The 22,842-nt window shown below is 34.9% G+C and overlaps 1 protein-coding gene across 44 annotated transcripts in view; it reads right to left on the bottom strand.

Annotated features, from left to right (window-relative positions):
• The window catches only part of LOC106874170 (uncharacterized), a 312,709-nt gene that overhangs the window by 215,037 nt on the left and 74,830 nt on the right, over nucleotides 1-22,842 (bottom strand). For 28 of the 44 annotated variants that reach the window (XM_014921803.3, XM_014921805.3, XM_052975460.2 and 25 more), the window contains exons 2-4: nucleotides 21,818-22,048; nucleotides 17,476-17,517; nucleotides 7,105-7,251 (exon numbers count right to left, since the gene is read on the bottom strand). In XM_014921803.3, the coding sequence (XP_014777289.1) occupies nucleotides 7,105-7,251; nucleotides 17,476-17,517; nucleotides 21,818-22,048 (420 nt within the window). The remainder of the gene's footprint in view (nucleotides 1-7,104; nucleotides 7,252-17,475; nucleotides 17,518-21,817; nucleotides 22,049-22,842) is intronic. The other 16 variants (XM_014921806.3, XM_089338829.1, XM_089338841.1 and 13 more) reach the window with 1 other exon arrangement.

Genomic DNA, 22,842 nt, shown 5'->3' with positions numbered 1-22,842 from the left:
AGCCTAAACCTCTTCCAGAACGATGTTGTACCTATGATAAAATTATTTCATCAGTCAGAGAAAAAAGCGGAGGAATTTTCTTTCTTGATACTTCTGACGGCACAGGTAAAACATTTATAACATTGCTTCTCTCCAAGGTAAGGCAACAAAAAAGAATTGCAGTTGCTGTAGCATCATCTGGCATTGCTGCCACCATTCTCCAAGGAAGATGAACAGCTCCTTCTGCTTTTAAATTACCACTAAGCCTGGTCACAAATGACAGTCCCATTTGTAACATAAGCAAAGGTTCAGGTTCAGTAAAAGTGTAGTGCCAATACCACTTGATCATTTGGGATGAATGCACCATATCCCATAGAGGTGCAATGGAAGCTCTTGATAAGACCTTATGGAACATAAAAGGTAACAATAAATTTATGGGAGGAGTTACATTAGTTTTATCAGGAGACATTACCAGTCATTCCGAGACAAACAAGATCTGATGAAATAAAAGCATGCATTGAGTCTTCACACCTATTAAATAAAGTACAGAAATTCTCCTTCAATGCTAATGTATGAGCTTTATTACATGAAGACCAATGTGCAGAACGGTTTTCAACCTGGCTCCTCCAATTAGGAAATGGGAAAGTACCATTTGATGGAAATGGTGATATTAATTTGGCTCATATTGCTATCATGGTGAATTCTCCAGCTGAATTGAAGAACATGGTATTTCCAGACTTAAGTTATAATTCACATAAATGGTTGTGTGAAAGGGCAATTCTTGCTTCAAAAGGTGAAATAGTAGCAAGGATTAATCATGAATTAATGAATAAGATTCCAACAGTCATTAAAGGAGTACAAATCAGTTGATTCAGGCCTTGATGAAAGTCAAGCTGTCCATTACACAACAGAATTCCTCAATTCTCTTGAGCCATCTGGAACTCCTCCACAATGTGATAGAAGCTACCATCATCACTGGATGTGCCTCTGAGGAAGAGGTTTTCATTCCAAGAATTCCAATCAAACCAGCAGTCATGCCATTCGAGTTCAAACAAACACAATTCCCAGTGCGACTTTGCTTCGCAATGTCTACTAATAAAGCACAAGGTCACATTTTGAAATCTAATGGCTTGCAATTAACTGAGTCTTGCTTTTCTCATGGTCAACTTTATGTTGGTTGCTCCAGGGTGGTAGTTTGCAAGACTTATTTGTCTATGTTTCAAACCAGAAAACAAAGAATTACCCAAAAGCTCTTAAGTAATTTCCTTCAATATATGTGATGGAATTTATCTCCCTTCGTAAAAGTAGTTTCTTTCGTTTATTATAATTATTATTATTATTATTTTATTTTGTTGCATAATGAATTCAGAATTGATTTCCCAATTGAAGACTAAATTGAAATTAGAATAACACATTTCTATACAACATATTTTGCATTTTTCTTCCAATATGTAAGGAAAACAGTTCTATATTTAAGAAATGAGGAATTATGTACATTATTTATATTTGATGGATATTTGTCCTCATCTTGTTTGTTGGTGACACAATGTTTTGGCAGATATACCCTCCAGCCATCATCAGGTGTCTTGTGGGAAATTTTGAACCTGGGTTCTCATTCCTAAGGTATTTTTTGATGTTGTTATTATTATTAAAGTCACTGCCTGGAATTGAACTCGGGATCTTGGGGTTAGTAGCCCATGCTCTTAACCACTATGCCATATGCAAACAGGCATATGGCGCAGTAATTAAGAGTGCAGGCTACTTACCCCAAGATTCCGAATTCGATTCCAGGCAGTGACTTTAATAATAATAACAACATCAAAAAATACCTTAGGAATGAGAACCCAGGTTCAAAATTTCCCCCAAGACACCTGATGATGGCTGGAGGGTATATCTGCCAAAACATTGTGTCAACAACAAACAAGATGAGGACAAATATCTGTCAAATATACATAATTTAAATAATGTATGTAAGGAACAGTTTCAATCCTAGGCAATACTGGGTACCTCTGCTAGTATATGTGTGTAGGTGTATATATATACATAGACAAATAGAGAGAAAGAGAGAGATACTGATTGTGAAAGAAAGTGGGAGATTTGTTGATCTAAAAGTTGAATTATTTCCCATAGCAAATTATATTTCAGACAATATTCCCAAATTCGCTTTACTTGAGGGCACACCATTTCAGAGCCTTTCAGGGCTAAACACACACATATAACCACATACACTTGCATTTATATAGTAGAAGATACACACACACACATAAAAATAAGTATATCTGTGTATATATATATATATATCTTTGCCACATCCAGTTTGGCAGCCTGATGTTTATCCTACAAGCCCAAGTTTGGTCTGTGGAACCTGTGACACAGCATCTCTTCTTGTCTGGTTCTGTTTTCCACACCAGAACTTTAAACTTCAGGCTTTGCTTAGAGGACAAATATTTTCTCCCTCCAGCCTACACCTGATTCAGCTTCATTTCATCACTTCTCCTCTTGTATTACTTCCCACTACATATACCCACATAATATGCTATGCCTTCGTATCACGCATACACACAACAAAAAGAAAATACATATGTGCATACTAACACCTCTCTATATTCACACACTAATTTGCTCTGAATACATGCTTCACAGCATAATGTGGTTGATATATGCAACGTTATGCACACATACATATGATTAGCCAACAAATACACTCTCACAACAGAATAACAGATACACATGTTTACATACACAGCCACCAAGTTTAACACTTCATACTACGCTCTAAATATGATGCAACAAATACACACACACACACACACACACACAATTACTCTTTCATAAAGACCCCCTTCAGGGAAAGGCAAAGGCCGATACAGCTTGGCACCAGTGACATCACAACTCATTTCAACAGCTGAGTAAACTGGAACAACATGAAATAAGGTGTCTTGCTCAAGAAGACAACACACAGCCCAGTCTGGGAATCGAACTTACAACCTCTTGATTGTGATCCTGACACTCTAATCACTGAACTATACACCTTACACTTACATACCCTCACACAAACACTTATACCTGCACACACATTATTCACCTCTCAATTTTTTGGACAACTAACTCAGCTGGTCTACAGCTTCTGGTCAGTCAATGCAATGACTACCATGTAAGACCACCACATGTGGATGACTATGCCTGGACTCTTCCTTTCATTTTTGTTTTTCTTTTTCCTCTCTTTTCCTCTTATTCTGGAGAAAGACAATGTCTGAAACATTATAACTGACAATTTCTACTTTTCCAACCATCAAAGCAATCAATTTTTGTCCTCTTCCTCAACCAAAGAAACAACAATGTCCAACAAACTGGTGACGATGACCACAACAACAGTAACATCAACAGAGGTAATTCCAGCAACCACAATAAAAGTGGTAACAACAACAACAACAACAACAACAAAAGCAGCAGCAACAGTGACCACAACAACAACAACCACAGTGACAACAACATCAACAACAATGGAAGGAAAGAAGAAAGAAAGAGAGAAACAATGAATGGATATATGTTAACCTTCCATACTATGGAGTTAGAATAGAAAACAAGATAAAGAACACATCAGAATCACAAGATGGGGTCACACCCTTAGACACTACCTTTCTCACACCTGACACCACCAACATTGTGGTGGGGATTTCTCCACCCCTAGACTGACAAGCAGGATGGATGCAGTCAACCTCAGAATAAAGGAGGCACACTTCATTAAAAAGAGACCACCCAGCCTTAACCTCCAGAATGCTTTCAGAGCCTTTAATGAAACTTTGTTTTTTAGGGTTTTTTGAAGTTTGTGTAGTGTATTAAAATTTCACCCTTTCACACTTCACTTTTTCAATTGTTCTTTTTCTCCATTTTTTTTTTTTTTTCCCTTCTCTTCTCGTCTTATTTATTCACCACTTGGTCTTAAGTATTTTTAAAATCTCTTAACTTAATTTTCCCTGGTTTATTCAGTTATAATATTTCATCCTCATCCTTTACCTTCCTAACCTTTCCAACTATAAATAAATATATATATATATATATATATATATATATATATACACGCACACATACATACATACATACATACATACATACGTACATACATACATACACACACAAATGTGCATATACACAGAAGTAAAATTTTACTATAATGAATACGAATATTAGGAATTTTTCAGTATATTGAACATTTTCCCCCACTACTTAGCCATTACCCAAGTCAAACAAAATTAAAATGGAATCATTACAATGAAAGAAAAGGGAACCCCAGTTGCCAAGATTTCTTGCAACAAAGACTGGGGGGAAATGTTTGAGGAAATAATCCTGCAAAATTAGAAAACAAACCTGTAAATATAGAATATCAATTGTGGCATGCACAATGCAATGAGTATAAGCCCAGTCACCTTAATCATGAGTAAGACAAATATATCAACATGCAGCTGTGTCAGACATGAGCACTAAATACAAACTTGTGTTTGTTAGTATCATTTTCTTGACATTCTGAAATGGAAATTTTGCAAAAGCAAAGCAAAACAACCCAACTCACTTTGTTGATGCACTAAAAATATGCAAATTTCATTAGTCAGGTTAGCATGGAAGTAATTTATCATTTCCTCAAGGCTGAGTAAAGGATGATAGCATTCCAGAAGTGACCACCCCTTCCCTTCTTTAAATTCAAGCTTCACCTCAAATAGAGTATGAATAAAAATTTCATGCAATTTCTGTTAAAACAGTTTAATATTTTTTATAGAAATATAATAATATTCAAATAGTAACTACACATTATGATACTTCTTTCACCATGTCTAAAAATAGATAGAACAGTACAATTCAAAATCAAAAAGTGAAATACAGTACATTGTACTTTTCTTTTTTTACTCTCCCAAAAAAAGGACACATTAGATTGAGAACATTTGATCTTGAAAAATATCAGATGGTTGGACTATGTATGACCATAGAAACCAGCTTGGGGGTCAGTCTTCATAAATAGTATTTATTATTTTTAATGTTGATTCATGTTGTTTTCTATTAATTTTCTTCTTATCATGCATCAAAAGGTAATTTGTTGACATATCTTTAAATTTTTATACAGCAATGCCATATTGCACAAATAAAGATTTTGTGAGTTAGCTAAAATTACCCTATATTCCTGTAATTGTTTCTATTATTGGACAGTGACCATACTGGAGTACCACCTTTGAAAGTTTTAGCTGATTACGTTGAGACTAGTACCTTGATACTCATTTTACCAACATTCTAAATGGAAAACAAGTGGTTTGCTAAGAAGGTGTAACTTGGAATACAACAAACTATTTTGCTTTAATATACCAGTTTTGCTTGCCCCTGCTGCTGTATGCGTGCATGTGCACAAAAACTGTGGAGGGATGACAGGCTACTAAACAGTTTCTATCGGATAACACATACATACAAGGTATTGGCCAACCTAAGGCCATAGGAGAACATACTTATTTAAGATAAATGCACATTAAGATCAAATTGGGAGTCACCCATTTATTATAAAAACACAGGCTTTTGCTAACTGGAATAGTTGCTAATGAATACCTGGTGTTTAGATACCCATTATACATCCAACAATGCAAATGTGTTATGGGAATGGTATCTTAAGCGCAAGTGGTATGTGTATAGATGAAGCTCATAAATTGCTATTCAGTAATTCAAATCTATATTTCATAGCCACTGGATTCTAAAAGTGCAGTTTAAAAAGCAGTTTGAGCTAATTTTCAAGAACAATCTTTTTTTTCTTTTTTTAATATGAAACATTTTATACATCTAATATTTATCATCATCATCAAAGTAGCAATATGATGATTGGTCTGATCATATGTCATCTTCAAATATTTTGTGGATATAGTATTCTTTTCAGAGACTGAACCTCATAAACCTATTCATGAGAATATGAGTTAACTGGGTCACAGTCCTTCCATTCCATACTTTACTACAGTATCAAGTCACTGTGCAGTAAAGATGACTGGAGACAATACATATTCTGTATCTTGGTGTAAATAGAAGAGCAAGAGTAGTTGTCCAGGATAACTATTATATTTTGCTAAATCAAATTAACCTTTCATAAACTTCAGTATTTTCACAGAGCAACAGATTCATAAATAATTTCTTTTGTTTAGGAATGGAGGTAAGAAAAGTAGTCGAAACAAAGTTACAGTGAAAGCACTTCTACAATCTAAACAATAGCGGAACTTGAATACAGGAAGTACACTACAGAGTTGTACCTATGTACCTATGTACTGTACTAGAATAAAATTAGGTGAGCTGACTTCAGGAAAATTGTCTTGATAATCAATTCAATAGATTTTACTTTTTATAAAAGACTATGAAATTTAGTACATCTTTGAAAATGATTAGAATAACATTTTAAATATGTAATTTGTACAACTTCAAAATAAGAACGATAACAGAAAAGTAACCAGAGATTGAAATACCTGAAAAGAAATTTGATGCACTTCTGGTTCTTTGTACTCTTTTTTTTAATATAATTAATTAGTTAAAAATTAAACAAAAAGGTTTTATGATAACTTATAATATCAAAATACTAATAAAAAAAGATATAAAAAAATAATGAAAACATTACTAATATAAAAAAGATATTAAAAAAAATAATGAAAACATAAATTTCACAATTTTAAATTCTTCAAATTTATCTTCAAAATGCTTTCAAAAGTATAATGAAAACTGGTATCAAGTGATAAGATGCACAGTGTAAGATTACCAAAAGAAGCAAGTATGCAGCAAAAGAAAAGTTACAAACTAATTGTAACAAAAGTTTTACATATACAGATATAGTAAATTAGATGCAATTAGAAGACTGAATGGTTTTCAGCAGATAAAACAGAGCAGCAGCAGCAGCAGCCAGATGAAGAGGGTAGACAAACTAACAACATTTACCAATTACACACACATACATCAATTAGGTGTTATTAGCATTAACTGTATTAAATAAATAATTGATAAGTGAGAAAGAGTAAAGTTCCAGAAAAATTTAGGAAAAAAAATCAAATCTGTCAAACAGAATGGCTGGGTAGAGAGCACAGAATCATGCCATGTAGAAAGATGGGTTGCACCTACTCGGATATCCGATCCACCAAGATGGTCCGGTGGGGAACGGTTGGCCTGGCAGTCTACCGACCCTCTTTACATAGCTGCCATCAAGATCACTGGTGTCGTTATTACAGCTTCTAGAAAACTCTTCTACCATTGGCTGAGCTCCCAATCCTACACATTAAACAGAATTTATGGACGAATCGAAAGCAGCATTTTTTTAGAGAGAGGGGTTAAGAAAGAAACTAAAGGTCTTTTGTTTATTTTTACAGTAAAGGGAAAGAAGAATGAAATCTATAAAAACAAAAGGATTTAAACAAACACTACTGTAAGATGTGTGTGTGTGTGTGTGTGTGTGTGTGTGTGTGTGTGTGTGCGCGCATGCATGTAAGTTCAGAATAAGTATAAATCTGCTTTTACTTTAAAAATATGTGTATTATCATCAGCATCATATGTGACAATATAAATAAACAATATAGAGAAAATTATGCAGGTGTATAAATGTATGAGGGACATATATAAACTCTTTTAAAAGAATTGAACAAATTAAATTTTCTCAGAAAGAAATTAAAAAATTTTCTTTTATCTTTCTTATTTTATTTCTCATTAAAATCATCAACAAAATGTTAACTTGTGATGTCTACTGAGCAATATGTGTATATATATATTCTACTGAACAATATATTTGGGGGTGGGGTAGAATGGTGTGGTGTATTGTGTGTCTGTGTGAATGAGAGAGAGTGTGTGTGTGTGTGTGTGTGTGTGTGTGTGTGTGTGTGTGTGTGTGTGCACATGCTAGGTTTAATACCTAGAGCTACACAATTGACAGGCTTGATAAATAAAAATGAATGATGATAAAAGAAGACAATGAACATGATAAAGAACAGGACAAAAACAAAAAAATGTGACTTACTTCAGAAAAATAGTGTGGGAGAGACATTCATTTAGAAATGATTTTAGGAAATCATAACAATAACTAGAACATTTCTTCAGTCTATCTATTAACTTATCTAGTCACTATCAATAGATAAGTTTTGGTGCAGATTAATTAAGTTCTAATTAAATCAACTGATTTAACTGCGCAACAGTCATGTGACCTGATCTAATCTAATTAGCTACTTACTAACTACTTAAAGTGTTCCCAGAACACATTGCTATATTAATATTTACCTTTTATTGATTCATCTTCCTCAATTTCATCACATGTAAAAGTAATTCAAACAGCTTTGCTGAATTACTTTTACATGCAAAAACTTCAATCATAATGCAAAGTAAATTATCATGTCTTATACAAATATATCAAAATTTGTTAACATCTTTAGTATTATGGATTCTACCTAGCGTTATAGACATACACTGCCTTCTTCAATAGCTCTACCAAATGGAGAGTATCAAACCATGGTTATTAATAGAGTAAAGTAGGAAAACATATTGGAATAGTTTATTATTTTAAGACCTTTTAAACTAAGGAAAATAAACCAGAACAACAAAGAGAGCAATAACTGTCACAGAAGCTGGACTGAAAAGAAAAGCCACAGGGAATTTTGCATTGTTTGACTTGATCTAATATTTCTACTTTGCATTCACAATGAGAAAAATAGTTCAACTACCTAGAGACACAGGGTGTTAGGGCTAAATTTGATTTTTTTTTTTTTAATGCTTTCTTTTTTTCAGGAACAGCTTGATAGTCAATGGTGTTGGAGAGCATAAAGATTACAGCTGTAGTTGAGAAAAAGTTAACTGACACAGAGCACAGGAAGCCTTTTGAATATTGGAAAAGAGTTGCCAGTATCATGATGATTTATACCAGGTGCCAAAATACTGGCATCATGACTGCTGCTCAATGCTCTGTGAACACTGTAAAGGCTCTGAGACATTCCTTGTTATGTCCCTGAAAAGATCTTTGAACACCTCCTTGATTTTGGCCACCAAGCTACCTCAAACTGAGTCTGTCTCCAGTGATGGTGACATCATGCCATCCCACATCTTTGAATAGTGCCTTAAGATTCAATTCAGATATGTATGTGAAGCTGCTGGAGACTGTGGTCAAACCCTAGCTGGAGAGGGTTACTGCTGGAAGGTCATATGTGTAGCAGCACGAAAGCATCTGAAGTGATTGTTGGAGAAGTTCTAGGATTTCACCAGTAATATCCCAGGCATAATCTAGTTGATTTTTTAAAATATTTTTAAAGTACTTTATTTTTGGATGAGACCTTGTTTTCTTTTCCTTTTAAACAAATTGTCAAATTTAGTTGAATACTCTTAGCTAAATTTGCTTCAAATAGACCTGTCAAATTGTTTTTTTCCTTTTTTAAATTTCTGTACTCATCCACAACACAACTCATGAATACTGCACAAAAATTTCTTGCTGAGCATAAAGAACAACAAAATCCTGACACACTATTTTAACTACCTATTGATGTCAGCAAAACTTCTAACTCCATATCAGTGAACCAACTTGAACTAGCAACCAAATCTTCCTCAACCCAAACACTGTCATCTTAAAAGAAAGGGGCATATTGTAAGCCTACTCAATCAGAGATGACCAGAGACTAAACCTATTGTATTACCAGGACCACTAGAAACATCAAATATAATGATGATCAACAACGTAAAGATATCACAAGCTCAGTAGGCAAAAATACTAAGAATTGTACACAACACCTGGCACATGTAGAAGACACAGTGAAAAAAGCAAACTGATGACAACAAACAGAATACTCACAGGTGTCATTTGGCTAACAAAGAAGCTCCAGCTTACAATTGCAAGTCAAAATGTGCAATGAAGGTCCCAATCAAGCACAGGCAATAAGGAGCACTAACTCCAGTAATCACATCTAGGCTTTCAACTGGTTATTCATATGGCACAGGTCTGTTAAATCAAGGCTGACTATAAGACTATTAGAAAAACAACTTTTTGTTCTTTCGCTGGCATAAAATCCAAAGTATTTGCCAGTCCAAACTGCCTTTCGCTAGTTGGTCTCTGCACTGACTTAGATTTATTACCAACAGATTAACTCTACAAATATCCTTGAATATTTTCTTGTTTCTAACTCCAGCCTCAAGGCTACTCACCAGATGGAACTAGAATTTTGTGCTCTCTACTTGTGCCTAACATTTTGATCTTTGTTTTGCTCCTCAATGCCATGGGACTCCAGCCCATTCTTCCAGGACTGGAGATTACAAACTTAAGACACATACACATACAAATATATATTTATAGCGATATGAATGTGCATGATTGTTCATATCCCACTAAAATAGGGCTTTCAGATATATTGTCTGCAACAACAGAATATACAGACACCAGTAGATACAAAACCAAAATTTTGTGCCAAAAAGAGTGTATGTGTGACTTAGTTCCAGTGTATGTTTGTAAAAGATATGAAAAGAAAATTATGTTGCAATTGAGTAAATTGAACATATGTAAAACATAGTCTGAAGATTTATAAAGCCTGGTTAGCAGCCATATAACACCAGAAAGATGGTTTTACTCTTTGGAATGTTAAAAAAAAGAATCTTAGCAGACTAGAATGACATTTTGCATGTGTGTTTATATGTGTGTATGCTAAGGAATGTTATAGATAAGGTAAGCTTTTTAAAAAGTCTTGGAGTTTATTGGAGCAAAAAGAAGAATATGAATTCAATGAAAGTAACAGATGACAATATATTAACCCCTTTGTTACAACATTTTTGTCAAAATATACTGATTTGTTTTAAATAATTTTAAAAACAATGAAAAATTTAGTAAAATAACTTAATGGCTGGTGTTTAGAACATAAATGAATGTGAAATTTTAATAGAACTTGGAAACAGGAAGTTTGTATCATAGAGCCAGATGTAGTGTGAGGGAGATCGGTAGCAAAGGGGTTAAATAAAAGAGATGTGTGAATGCTAACAATTAAAAAAATAAGCAAAATATAGAAAAAAGTGCAAAAATATAAATTTTTTCAACTAATATTATCGTACTATATTATTATTATTATTATTATTATTATTATTATTATTATCATTACTATTATTATTACTACTACTACTACTACTACGACACAATTTTTAAGAGTGTGATATGTAATAAAACACTGACTGATTTTGTTTATTGAACTGAACAATATTTCAACAATATGTCTGTCTTCTTCAGGTTCAAGATAAGACAAGAATAATGAAAAACTAAAAATACACAGGAATGCAGAAATTCAAACAATTAACTGAGATGTCCCACATTGCTTCCAAGACAAAAAAAAAAAAAAGAGAGAAAAGTTATCAAGTTTCACTTGTTCATAACTGGTTCAAACAAGAAGGAAAAGAAAAAAGAGAAGAGAACTCTTAGTAAAAAAGTTTTGTATAAATTTGATGGACCTCTCCTGTCATTCTGTCCATCCTTCCAGAGTAGGATGTTAGTAACTCTCAATTATATTTATCTTCATGTGTTTTGACAACTGAAAATTCAATGGTGTCAGAATATTTTCTGAGTGAGTGCTCATCAAAGTTACAGCTGTTTGTCGTAAAATGCTCGGCAAGTTCTGTCAAAGTGTTTGTAAGTTAGAAGCATCCTACACTGGAGCAATGAACAAAATAACAAGAGAGTTCTATCAGATTTATACAAAATGTTTTGAGTAAAAGTTCTCTCTTTTTTTTTTTTCTTGTTTTAACCAGTTATGAACAAGACAAACAGGATGACTTTTTTTTTGTTGAGAAGAATACTGGATAGTCTCTGCATTTCTATGTATTTTTCACTATTCTTAAGGAGACAGACATAATGTTGAAATATTGTTCAGTTCAATAAACAAAGTCAATCAGTGTTTTACAATATATCACACTCTTTTAATTGTGTATTTATCTTCATGAAGAGTTACACCAATCTTCATAGATTATTATCATTACTATTATTGTTATTGGCAGAATCACTAGAGTGTTGGTCAAAATGCCTAGTGAGATTTAGTACAGCCAATTTATGATTTGATTTCAAATCCATCTGAGCTCCATTTTACTTTTCAGGGTCAATAAAATACTGTACCAGTCAAGTACTGTGATCAAAAGTATCAACTAACCCTCACCTCTTAAAATTGTAGGCTTTGTGCCTGAATCAAAAATCATTTCCTAAATTTGCCTTTCTTTTGCTAGGTTTTCATAGAAAACATACAACAGGTGTTTGCCTGTTCCAGAAAATTTTCGATTATATAATTTTCTGTATTTTTTTTTGAACAAGATGGCCTGCACATGATTAAATGGGGAAGAAGTCATTGGAGAAAATGTATTGATTCTCTTCTCACCTCATGCTTGGATGAACTCAGCAATCATAGATCACCAAAGAGTGTTCAATGTGATGCTGAACTGCTTCCATTAAAAGTAGAAAAGAATACAAAAAGAATAACAGTAACAAAACCAACAACATAAGCTTCAACAAAAATGGTGCCAACAGTAGTAACAGCAACAGTAACATAAACAACAACAGCAGCATCTGCCACCACCACTATCATCATTATCATCACAAAAACTATAAGAAGAAAAACAACAGCAACATAACAAGGACAGCCTCAACAACAGTAATGATGACAAATCCATAAAGGAAAAAAAAACATGTTACAGACCAATGCACTTTGCATTCTCTCAAAGGAAAAGCTGATAGAATTAAAAAACATGAGAACAATATCAACCATCTTGGAGTGGTATTGCTCTCAGAAGAGGAATTTTGGTTCAATAAAACAGAACCATTATTTACAAGTGCATCAATTGCACAAGGAAAAAGTCACAATAATCTATCCTCAACAGAAATTGAGAAATGTCTGGAAGAGGTGTGGCCTTCTGTAGTGTACATAACAGAAGAAAGCAACAGGGGGACAGTGGTAGCTATCTACAACAATAAAGAGGAAGCTGTAGGATGGTTACACCAACCTGCACAACCCAACAGTTTCTTTTCACATCTATATATAAGGGTATCAAAGCAAGTCATGACCATGCTCAAGGAGCACAGAGAGGTCTAGCTCCCAGCAGAATAGAAATATAAAGTCAATAGAGTTCCAGATTTTAGCTGCTATGGAAGACAAGCCTGGCATCCCAGGCTTCTTCCATTTCAGAGGGAGTAAACAGATACAGGTGATTGAAGAGGGCAGAAAACCCCAAAATATATATCTATGGCAACGGACCACCTTAGAGCATTCTGCCTCACTGAGGATAGGTCAAGAGTATTTCTTCACTCACAGAAGGGTACAGTCACAATAAATTTTTGTATTATTTTGCACTACAAAGGTGGTAAAACTAAGTGAGGCAGGTTAAAGCCTTGCAATGTTTGTCCCAATTCAAGGCAGTGAGTTGGTAGAATTGTTAGCTGCCCAAGCAAAAGGCTTAGCAGCATTTCAACCGTCTTTACATTCTGAGTTCAAAATCTACCGAGGTCAACTTTACCTTTCATCCTTTTGGGGGTTGATAAAATAAGTACCAGTTGAGCACCACAGTCAATGTAATCAACTTACTCCTTCGCACTGACTTGAGGGCCTTGTGTCAAAAAATTTGAAATCAATATTTGTCCCAACTCCCTGTGCTCCAAGTTCAAAACCTACTGAGTTTAACCTTGCCCTTCCTCTCTCCAGGAGTAAAATAAAGTTCCAATCAAGTACTTGGGTTGTTTTAATTGATTCACCCCTACCCCCACCAAATTTCTGACCTTGTGCCTCACTACATCCACCTCTAGCCCAGTAACTCTTAACATATCACTCTCCTCCTAATCCATAGACTACATTCTTCCTTATACTCACCTTCTTGAAACTTGACATTATGCTCTGACTCCCTATCACTACCATCTTTATATCCCTTCCAGCTACTCTCATCCACCCTCACATAACGTGGGGTAGGCATTGTTATTGTTCAATTACATACAAAGAACGCACTCACCCAATGTTCGTTATGAATAAACAAAAGTCATGTCCGCCATATATATATCAATGACATTTTACTACGACAGTCCCACAAGACAACAACAATGAAACAATGAACTCAGACGAACCACATGACACACGGAACGTCAGACGAATTACATATCTAACAGCCCATATAACAGGCATGTATCTCTTCCATAACAAGATACTTGTGCTTGTCCCTCTATCATACTTTAGCTTTCAACATCTGACATAAAGTCACGACCCCAACCCCACCCACCCCTGCTTTGTCAAGAGCTTTTTTTTTCTTTTTCTTTCGTCACTTTGTCTTGCAAGTTACTTGCAACTGCACTGGTGCCAGTGTCACAAAAAAAGCCATAAAACCAAACCAGAGCTGATGTTATGGCCCGACACTGCTCTGTGGCTCATCAGATCCTATCAAACTATCCAACCCATGCTGCCATAGAAAATGGATGTTTAATGATGCTGAATATTATTATTATACACTGCAGTTTTCAGGGTATATTTCATTTGGTTCTGTCACCCAGCTCATCTTTTACTGGTCATAAAGTATAGCCACTTGCTGACATTGTTTTGAACTGGAGGATATGTATGTAAGATTTATGCTTTATCATTCTTGTGCTCTGTGGAGGCCATCATGTCAAACATATCCTCTGCCATAAAAGTATCATAAAAGGCAAATAATAGAGGCCATGGTAGAATTTGCATGCCAACTTCATAAAACCTCTCCAGCAATGACTAACCAAACAGGATTGGAGGGTTGTCACCTGAGTGGTGCAAAAGTATCAATTGCCAGGAGTAGGCAATCACCAACAAATGGCGAATGCAGTGATGTGCTGTTACATTGCATGCCCCAATATTACTACTATTCATGGATCAATCAAATAAGTACCATTCAAATACTGGGTCAATTTAATATATTGTATTATTCCTCAAAATTGCGCTCTAGTACCAATATCAGATCAATATAATGTAAACTTGTTTTCATTAGTTTTGTAAATTTGAACACTTTTTTTTCTTTAGTGATTGTACAAATGTGTTTCTTACATGTTTTAATCATTGACCTGCAATGATGCTTAGCATCACCCTCAAGAGTTTTACTGACCCTGAGATATTATACAACAAAATATTTTTGTTCAGTGTTTCACAATTTAATATGCTATCTCCTGTGTATGCACACAAACATACGCACAAACTCTTGCCCAAAGCACCATAGAGTTGGACTGAATTTGAAACTATGTGGTTGTACAATAAATTTCTTAGCCACACAGCCACATTTATGACCATATGTGTGGGCATGTCTAAAATGTCAGAATGTATATGTGTAAGTTTCCATGTGTGTCTCTCTATCTACAAATATGTACAAAAACACATCCACAAATGTGTGTGCACGTACCCACTTCTGTATGTGTCTATGTCATTGTGCATATGCTTTTAACTTTATTTATTTGTGATATGGAAGGATCTGTATATTGCTATAGAAAAAGTCAAACAAACTGAATGTTTAATATGTGGATATTATAATAGATCATAAATGAAATATATCTATTTTTTAAAACATAATTATTTTTCAAATTATATTATTTAATATTAGTGAACAATAATAATCCCTTCTACTATAGGCTTAAGGCCAGAAATTTTAGGGGAGAGGGCTGGGTAATTGCACAAATTCCAGTACTCAACTGATATTTATTCTATCGACCCCAAAAGGATGAAAGACAAAATCAATCTTGACAGAATTTAATCTCAGAACTTAAAGATGAATGAAATGCTGCAAGCATTTTGTCTGGCATGCTGACAATCCTGCTAGCTTACCACCTTAATAATAATAATAATAATGGTTTCAAATTTTGGCACAAGGTTAGCAGTTTTGGAGATTTAGAGGGAGGAGTAAGTCAACTATATTGACCCCAGTGCTCAGCTGGTACTTATTTCACTGACCTCAAAAGGATGAAAGGCAAAGTTGACTTCGGTAGAATTTGAACTCAGAACATGAAAATGGATGAAAAGCTACTCGCCACCTTAATAATAATCCTTTCTACTATAAGCACAAGGCCTGAAATTTTAGGGAAGGGACCTAGTTGATTACATCAACCCCAGTGTGTACCTGGTACTTATTGATCCTGAAAGGATGAAAGACAAAGTCGACCTTGGCGGAATTTGAACTCAAGAACACAAAGACAGATGAAATGCTACTAAACATTTTACCCAGTGTGCTAATGATTCTGCCAGCTCACCATCTAAACAATAATAACAATACCGAATGTATCATATGATAATAGAGCGGATAAAGTAAAAATAATTGTGAAAAATCAGGACCAAGCCAGAGAGGTGGAGAGATTGTGGAAGATGACAATTATTTCAGTGGTGATTGGTGCACTTGACAGAAAACCAAAAATGCTACCTAAAACACTGAAGGATACTGGAATTGAGACTCATACTGCCAACCTGCAGAAATGTGCAATCCTGTATTCTGCAAGAATCCTAAGAAAGATTGTTAAGATTTGAAAAGATTTGTTGTATATCAAACCTCAAGAAAACATCACTGCTAATATATAGCATATAATAATAATAATAATAATAATAATAATGATAATCCTTTCTGCTAAAGGCACAAGGCCTGAAATTTTGGGTGAGGGGACTAGTCAATTATATCGACCCCAGTGTTTCACTGGTACTTATGTTATCGACCTTGAAAGAATGAAAGGCAAAGTCAACCTTAGCCGAATTTGAACTCAAAGCATAAAGACAGATAAAATGCCACTAAGCATTTTGCCCAGTGTGCTAATGATTCGGCCAGCTCACCACCTTAATAATAATAATCATAATAATACACAGTGAAATGTTAGTCGAGTGTGTGGTTTCAAAACAGAAGACAAGTGGTAAGAATATAACCCAAAGGCTGTGATAGAGAATGATAACTACAAGATTTTATGGGATTTCTCCATAAAGACTGACCATAATATTGAAGAAGACTGGATATGAGGGTAAAGAACAAAAAAAAAAAAACAGTATAAGACCATAGACTTTGCAATACCATATCATAATAGAGTGGATACCACAGGAATTGATACAAGTGAGAATCATCAGGCCCTAGCTGGAGATGAATGGATTGAGGAAGACTATGATGACAGTTATTCTAGAGATAATAGATGCACTTGACACAACACTCAAACTGCTACCTAAGAAGCTCAAAGAATTGAGATTGGCATTATCAAACTACAGAAAAGTGCAATCCTGTATTCTGCAAGAAGCTTAAGAAAGGTTCTTGAGATCTGAGAAGATTTATCACCAAACCTCAAGACAACATCCCTAGCTTGTAACAGATTTAATAATAATAATAATAATAATAATAATAATAATAATAATAATAATAATAATAATAATAATAATAATAATAATAATAATAACTACAACACCAAAACAACTATTACAACATTAAAAATAATAAGGATAATAATCTGAATTGGAAGGAAAATAGATGTCAAATTTATATACTTACCATTACCTGCTAAATATCTATTCCTTGCACTTATATTTGATCCTGCGGTTAACAAGGGAAAAATAAAAGAAATGAACAGGAAAATATAAAGTTCTATATTATAAAGTCATTTAACAGTTTTGTAAAATGTCATATAAAAACAACACAAAGCATACATTAAGAACTAAAATTCTTAAGAAATGACATCACTTGTATGATGATGATGAGGTTCACTTATTACTGGTAAGTGATGTCAAGATAAGGACGGGGGGACACACACACATGCACCACACACATTATACACACAATGAACTTCTTTTTGTCGCCATCTACCAAATCCCCTCACAAGGCTTTTCAACTTTTTAAGCATACAGCTATGTATGTACCATACCTGCAACTATTCTTTTCCATTAACTGATGATTAAAATATAATTAACCTGTCATACTGTATTTCCACTATAGCAGACAAGTAGACTATATACATCATCTCTACTGGGTTCTCAGTAAGGTGGTAATGAAATAAACTTCAGAATGAACCAGATTGGATTTGTACTTATCAAGAAAATGATGTATGCTTTAAAAATGCAGGACCAAATTATTGCCTGGTGAAGAACACACCGCTTAGCATAGGTTAGTAGTTAAGCAACTCAAAAGTAAAGGACTGAAGAAGGAAGTATAGAAGTTAAGATTTCCATTACATAAAATTTTTAAACAGAACCGTATGATGCTTATCAAAATAGAGTCAACAGTCGGGGGTTATTAAGAGGCAATAGCAAACTGCTGCAAGCCACAAATAGATTCTGTTGATGGAACAGAGCCTCAGTTAGGTATTGGTTAACATGAGAGTAGAATAATACGAATGGTAACTTTGTAAGAACTGAAAAAAAAAAAAAGATCACAAGGTGTAGTACTAAGAAGCCAGATGGAAAGATATATCTAGCTCAAAGGGTTTACTCTAAGCAATGAGATAAGCTGGATAATTTAGAAGAATGAGATTGTCACTTGGGATGGGTATAGAACATGGGTAAATTTTCTCTCAATGATACTGAAAAGAAAAAGGCGTAGTAGTGCAACTATAAAAGGTTTAATTAACTTAGGTGCCAGTGTCACTTTCAGTAAGACTATTCAAGAAATTAAAGTTTATAAAACAGTAAGTCATATAAAGGATAGATGCTGAGATAACAGGCTATGAAGGTCATAAAATAGTACCCCATCAAGAATCACTGCTGAAATTCTTAAAATATCAAATAGTGGATATGGATCAAGTGGTACAGGAGGGTGTCATACCCATAACTGACAGAGAGATAATATTTATCCCCACTTAAAAGTGGATGTTCTATTAGAACAAACTATACTGCAGTAGATACTGTGAGAGCAACTTTCATATTGGCTTTTGGTGCAACATGCACTCTTGTTTATATTGCTAGAAGGGGAAATAAACCCCCACTACCTCCAGCACCAAGACCACCAGATCATGTGATTTCGACCTGGTTTGGTCTTGTCAATGATGGACAATTGACCTCTAGAGACAGCAGCAATTCATCTCCCCACCAGCGATATATAGATTGACAGTGCCAGAACAGGCAAAGATAACTGGCACAGTATCATCATCTACAGCTACAAAGACATTCAACAGAGAGAGGAAACTACAAAGGTAATAAACCAGGTTACAAAGGTTGCCAAAATAATTAAAGCACAACTGATTGGTGAGGAGAGTTAACAAAGACACTATGCAGTTTGGTTTCGTGCCAGGAAAATGCCATTTTCTAGGGAAACAACTACAGGAGAAGTATCTAACAAGGAATAATCCCCTATAACTAGCTTTTGTTGACCAAAAGAAAGCCTTTGAGAGAGCTCCCTGCTCCATGGTCTGGTGGTCATTAAGTAAGGAAGCATAGAGTGGATGAACAACAGGCGAGAACAGTCCAAGCTACATACTAAGGTAAAATTAGGAAGGTGAGGATTATGGATAAGTATTGCAATGAATTCAATATGAATCTAGGAGTACACAAGGGATCAGTCCTCAGCTTCCTTCTGTTCCTTATAGTCCTCCAGAACATATCAGAGGAGTTTAAAACCAGCTGCCTGCGGGAGCTCCTATGTGCTGATGACCTAGCTCTTATAGATCAATCAGTAATAGAGTTAGAAAAGAAATTTCAGATATGGAGACAAAACCGAGAATCAAAGGACCTTAAGGTGAACTTTTGCAAAGACTAAGATAGCAAAGAAGACAGGGTCCTGTTTCCATACAGAAAATAGCCTTGCTTGACATTTAGAAAATGGGTAAGAAGGAATTCCATAGTGTACTTGGTGAAAAATGTGGATACACAAGAGATGTAGTGGAATCACAGGTAGTCTAACAGACAATGTAAGCTTCATATGCAGCACGTGCTCAGAAGCAATAAGTACTAAGAATACTTGTGATATAGATTCAATCCATTATCTAGACAGCTGTCTACAAGTAGTTTATAACTTGTTACTTAGGGTGGGTGTTCTAAGAGCATAGTATCCAAAGTAAAAATTAGTTGGAGAAAGTTCAGGGAGCTATTATCTCTGCCAGCAACAAAGGGCTTCCTCTTCAGACTGAAATGTAAATTGTATGAAGCTTCTGTGTAAAATGCAATGCTGCATAATAGTGGGGCGTGGGCCTTGAACAAAGGGAATCTACAACAGCTCACAAGAAATGAAGCAAGCATGCTCCATCAGATGTGTAATACTAGTGTGCATGAACAAATGAGCAAGCACGAGAAAAGACTGTGTTGGTATTAGCACATGTGGTGTATAGAGGAGGACAGGTGTATAAAAATGTGCTACTTGTTCAGAGGGATGAAACCTGTGGCAGGAGACTGAAGATGATTTGAGACCAAGTGGTGAAGTCAGATCTGAAGCTGTTATGCCTCATGAAGGAGATGTCAAAGGACTACGTTGATGGATAGTATGCTGTGTGAGAGAAGAACTTGCCGCCTGCTCAGACATGACAGAATGGGCATTAAAATTATATCTGCTTGTATATATACAAACAAGTTAGACATATGTTTGAACAAGTGTGCTAGTATGTAAGCATGTCTACCTACAATCTAGCCTATATCAATGACCTCTGAAATAGCCTCTCACCCTCATATCCATATCACTCGTCTCTTGCATCACTTTTGTCTCATACCACTGCTACCCATGACCTCATTTGCTTAAACCTTCATTTCTCTTGTTTGTGCTCCCTGCACCTATGTCATTATTACTCATCTTTCGCTCACCACCACCACCTCTTATCAATCACACTGCACTATGCTATCAGTATGACTAAATATGGCAGTGGTTCACCACACACTGCACTCTCTCACCTATACCTTTACCACTTGTGTGCTGTTCACCATAGACTGCATTCTTTCATTCATACCTATTTCTTATCTCTCAGTCACTCCTTCTGTTCAATTTTCACGGTACTGTGAGAATAGCAGAGGATTTCTTCTGTTCGTCACATTGCTTCCAGTCACAATGCCACAGCACCTATTCTGACTCTCTCCCCACTATTCCTATATGTAGCTTTCTGGTACAGGATTCATCTACTTCCCATTCATCATGCTATCACCTTCATTCCTCAACCCTTCTAGCCCATTTTGTCACCTGTGTGCAAGTAGCTACATTGGACCAATTATGCCCAGCTCACTCAACCTTCACCCTCCCTTCCTATACTGCTCATCACTACTCTGTGTCACCATCATTGCCAGAATACTCATTCTCTTTCTCTCAGGCTTCTGTCTTCACTCTATTTTTTAGGTCACATAGACTTTTGTCAACTCCCTGCTTTATTACCCTCAATATTGGTATCTGTCTTAGAATACAGAGTACTCCTATCACTCATTCCACTATCTCATATTTCTCTCATCACTATCATTTATACTTTTATCTCTCATGCTTCACACTCTGTTGAGCAGCTGATGATGATGAGAGTAGTGAATAAGTTGTGTGATATCAGTATAACTGAGTACGAAAATCAAATAACAAAATACATCAAAACTCTAAGAAGCCCTAAAATCAAGAATCTCTACTATTTCATTTCTTACAACAGCAGCAGCAGCTGCTACTACTACTACAACAATGAAAAATATTTTACAAATTTCAAGAAAGAGGTATGATCAATTAAATAACTAGAGTACATAACTGACAAATTCTTTATTATTCCTGAGCTACAGAGAAAAAGATGAAAGACTTTAGAATGGTTTGAACTTAGAACATAAAGGGAAATAAGTAATACTAGAAAACATTCTGTCCAGTACTTTACTGTATAGCAATCTATCACTTTTATATAGTCTATCAGCTTATAATAAATACAATACAAATATCTGTAACTAAGCAAGTGACTTACCATCTAAACGACAGTGATTTGGACTCGAGCTTGAAGTGCTTGTAGAGAGGCTTGTATTAGTGGTGTCAATGGACTGTGTGTCTCCAGTCCCACTCAAATCAGAGTAAGCTATACTGTTTGAATTTGGTTCATAGAAATGTCCAATTAATAAGCGGCTGTCTAAATTGTGTGATCTTCTGTCATCCTCTACTGGTCCATCTTCAGCTGTGTCAGAACTTCCTCGATCTGAATCTAATTAAAAAAGAAAAAAAATATATATATATATATATACATATATAAATCAAATATAAATAAAACATTAAAATCATTTTAGGTAACTGAATGTACTGCTTTTATATCGGGATTTCTTTTAAAACAAAGTATATCATCAATTGATACAAACTTCAGTATATGGGTGTATTTTTCAAAGTACAAGTAATATAAGATATTGTACAAATTCATCTAAGAACAGCCCATTATTCATATATACAGCTGTAAAGTAAATAGTTGTATTTTATAGATTTATTATTTCAGCAAAGAATCTCCAATTTCATCAATCCAAATAGGTCTTCATAAACTAATATATATTAAACATTATCAAACACACATACTCAATGTATGTCCTTGCTTCATTGCCAGTAGGCTGCAATTTGATATGGTAGAGATGACTGTCAAAATATTGGGTGCTAAAACACCTGAAAGTCATGGACAGGCAAAACTTTCAGGTGTTTTAACACCCAGCACTTTGAGAGAGGCATCTCAACCACATCATATCGCAGCCTATTGGTGAACAAGCAAAGCGTATACACTAAGTATGCATGTTCAATAATGTTTACAACACTAGCGCTTCTTCTAATTCATATTTAATATATATTGAATTTCAAAGTGTTAGAAGCACACAAGAACGAACTGTAAAATTATAAAATTACCAGTTATCAAAGAGAAAATGAAAAAAATATAAAAAAGGGGGGGATTTATGGGAGAACTGTGAAGGTAGGAAGAAAGTTATTTATTGTGGATGGGTGGATCATTAAAACCAAATGCAA

This window comes from Octopus bimaculoides, chromosome 21 (genome assembly GCF_046866305.1).
Source record: "Octopus bimaculoides isolate indiv1 chromosome 21, ASM4686630v1, whole genome shotgun sequence".
Lineage (NCBI taxonomy): Eukaryota > Metazoa > Mollusca > Cephalopoda > Octopoda > Octopodidae > Octopus > Octopus bimaculoides.
Note: the sequence above shows the minus strand (reverse complement) of the source record. Positions and strands in the feature narration are given on the sequence as shown.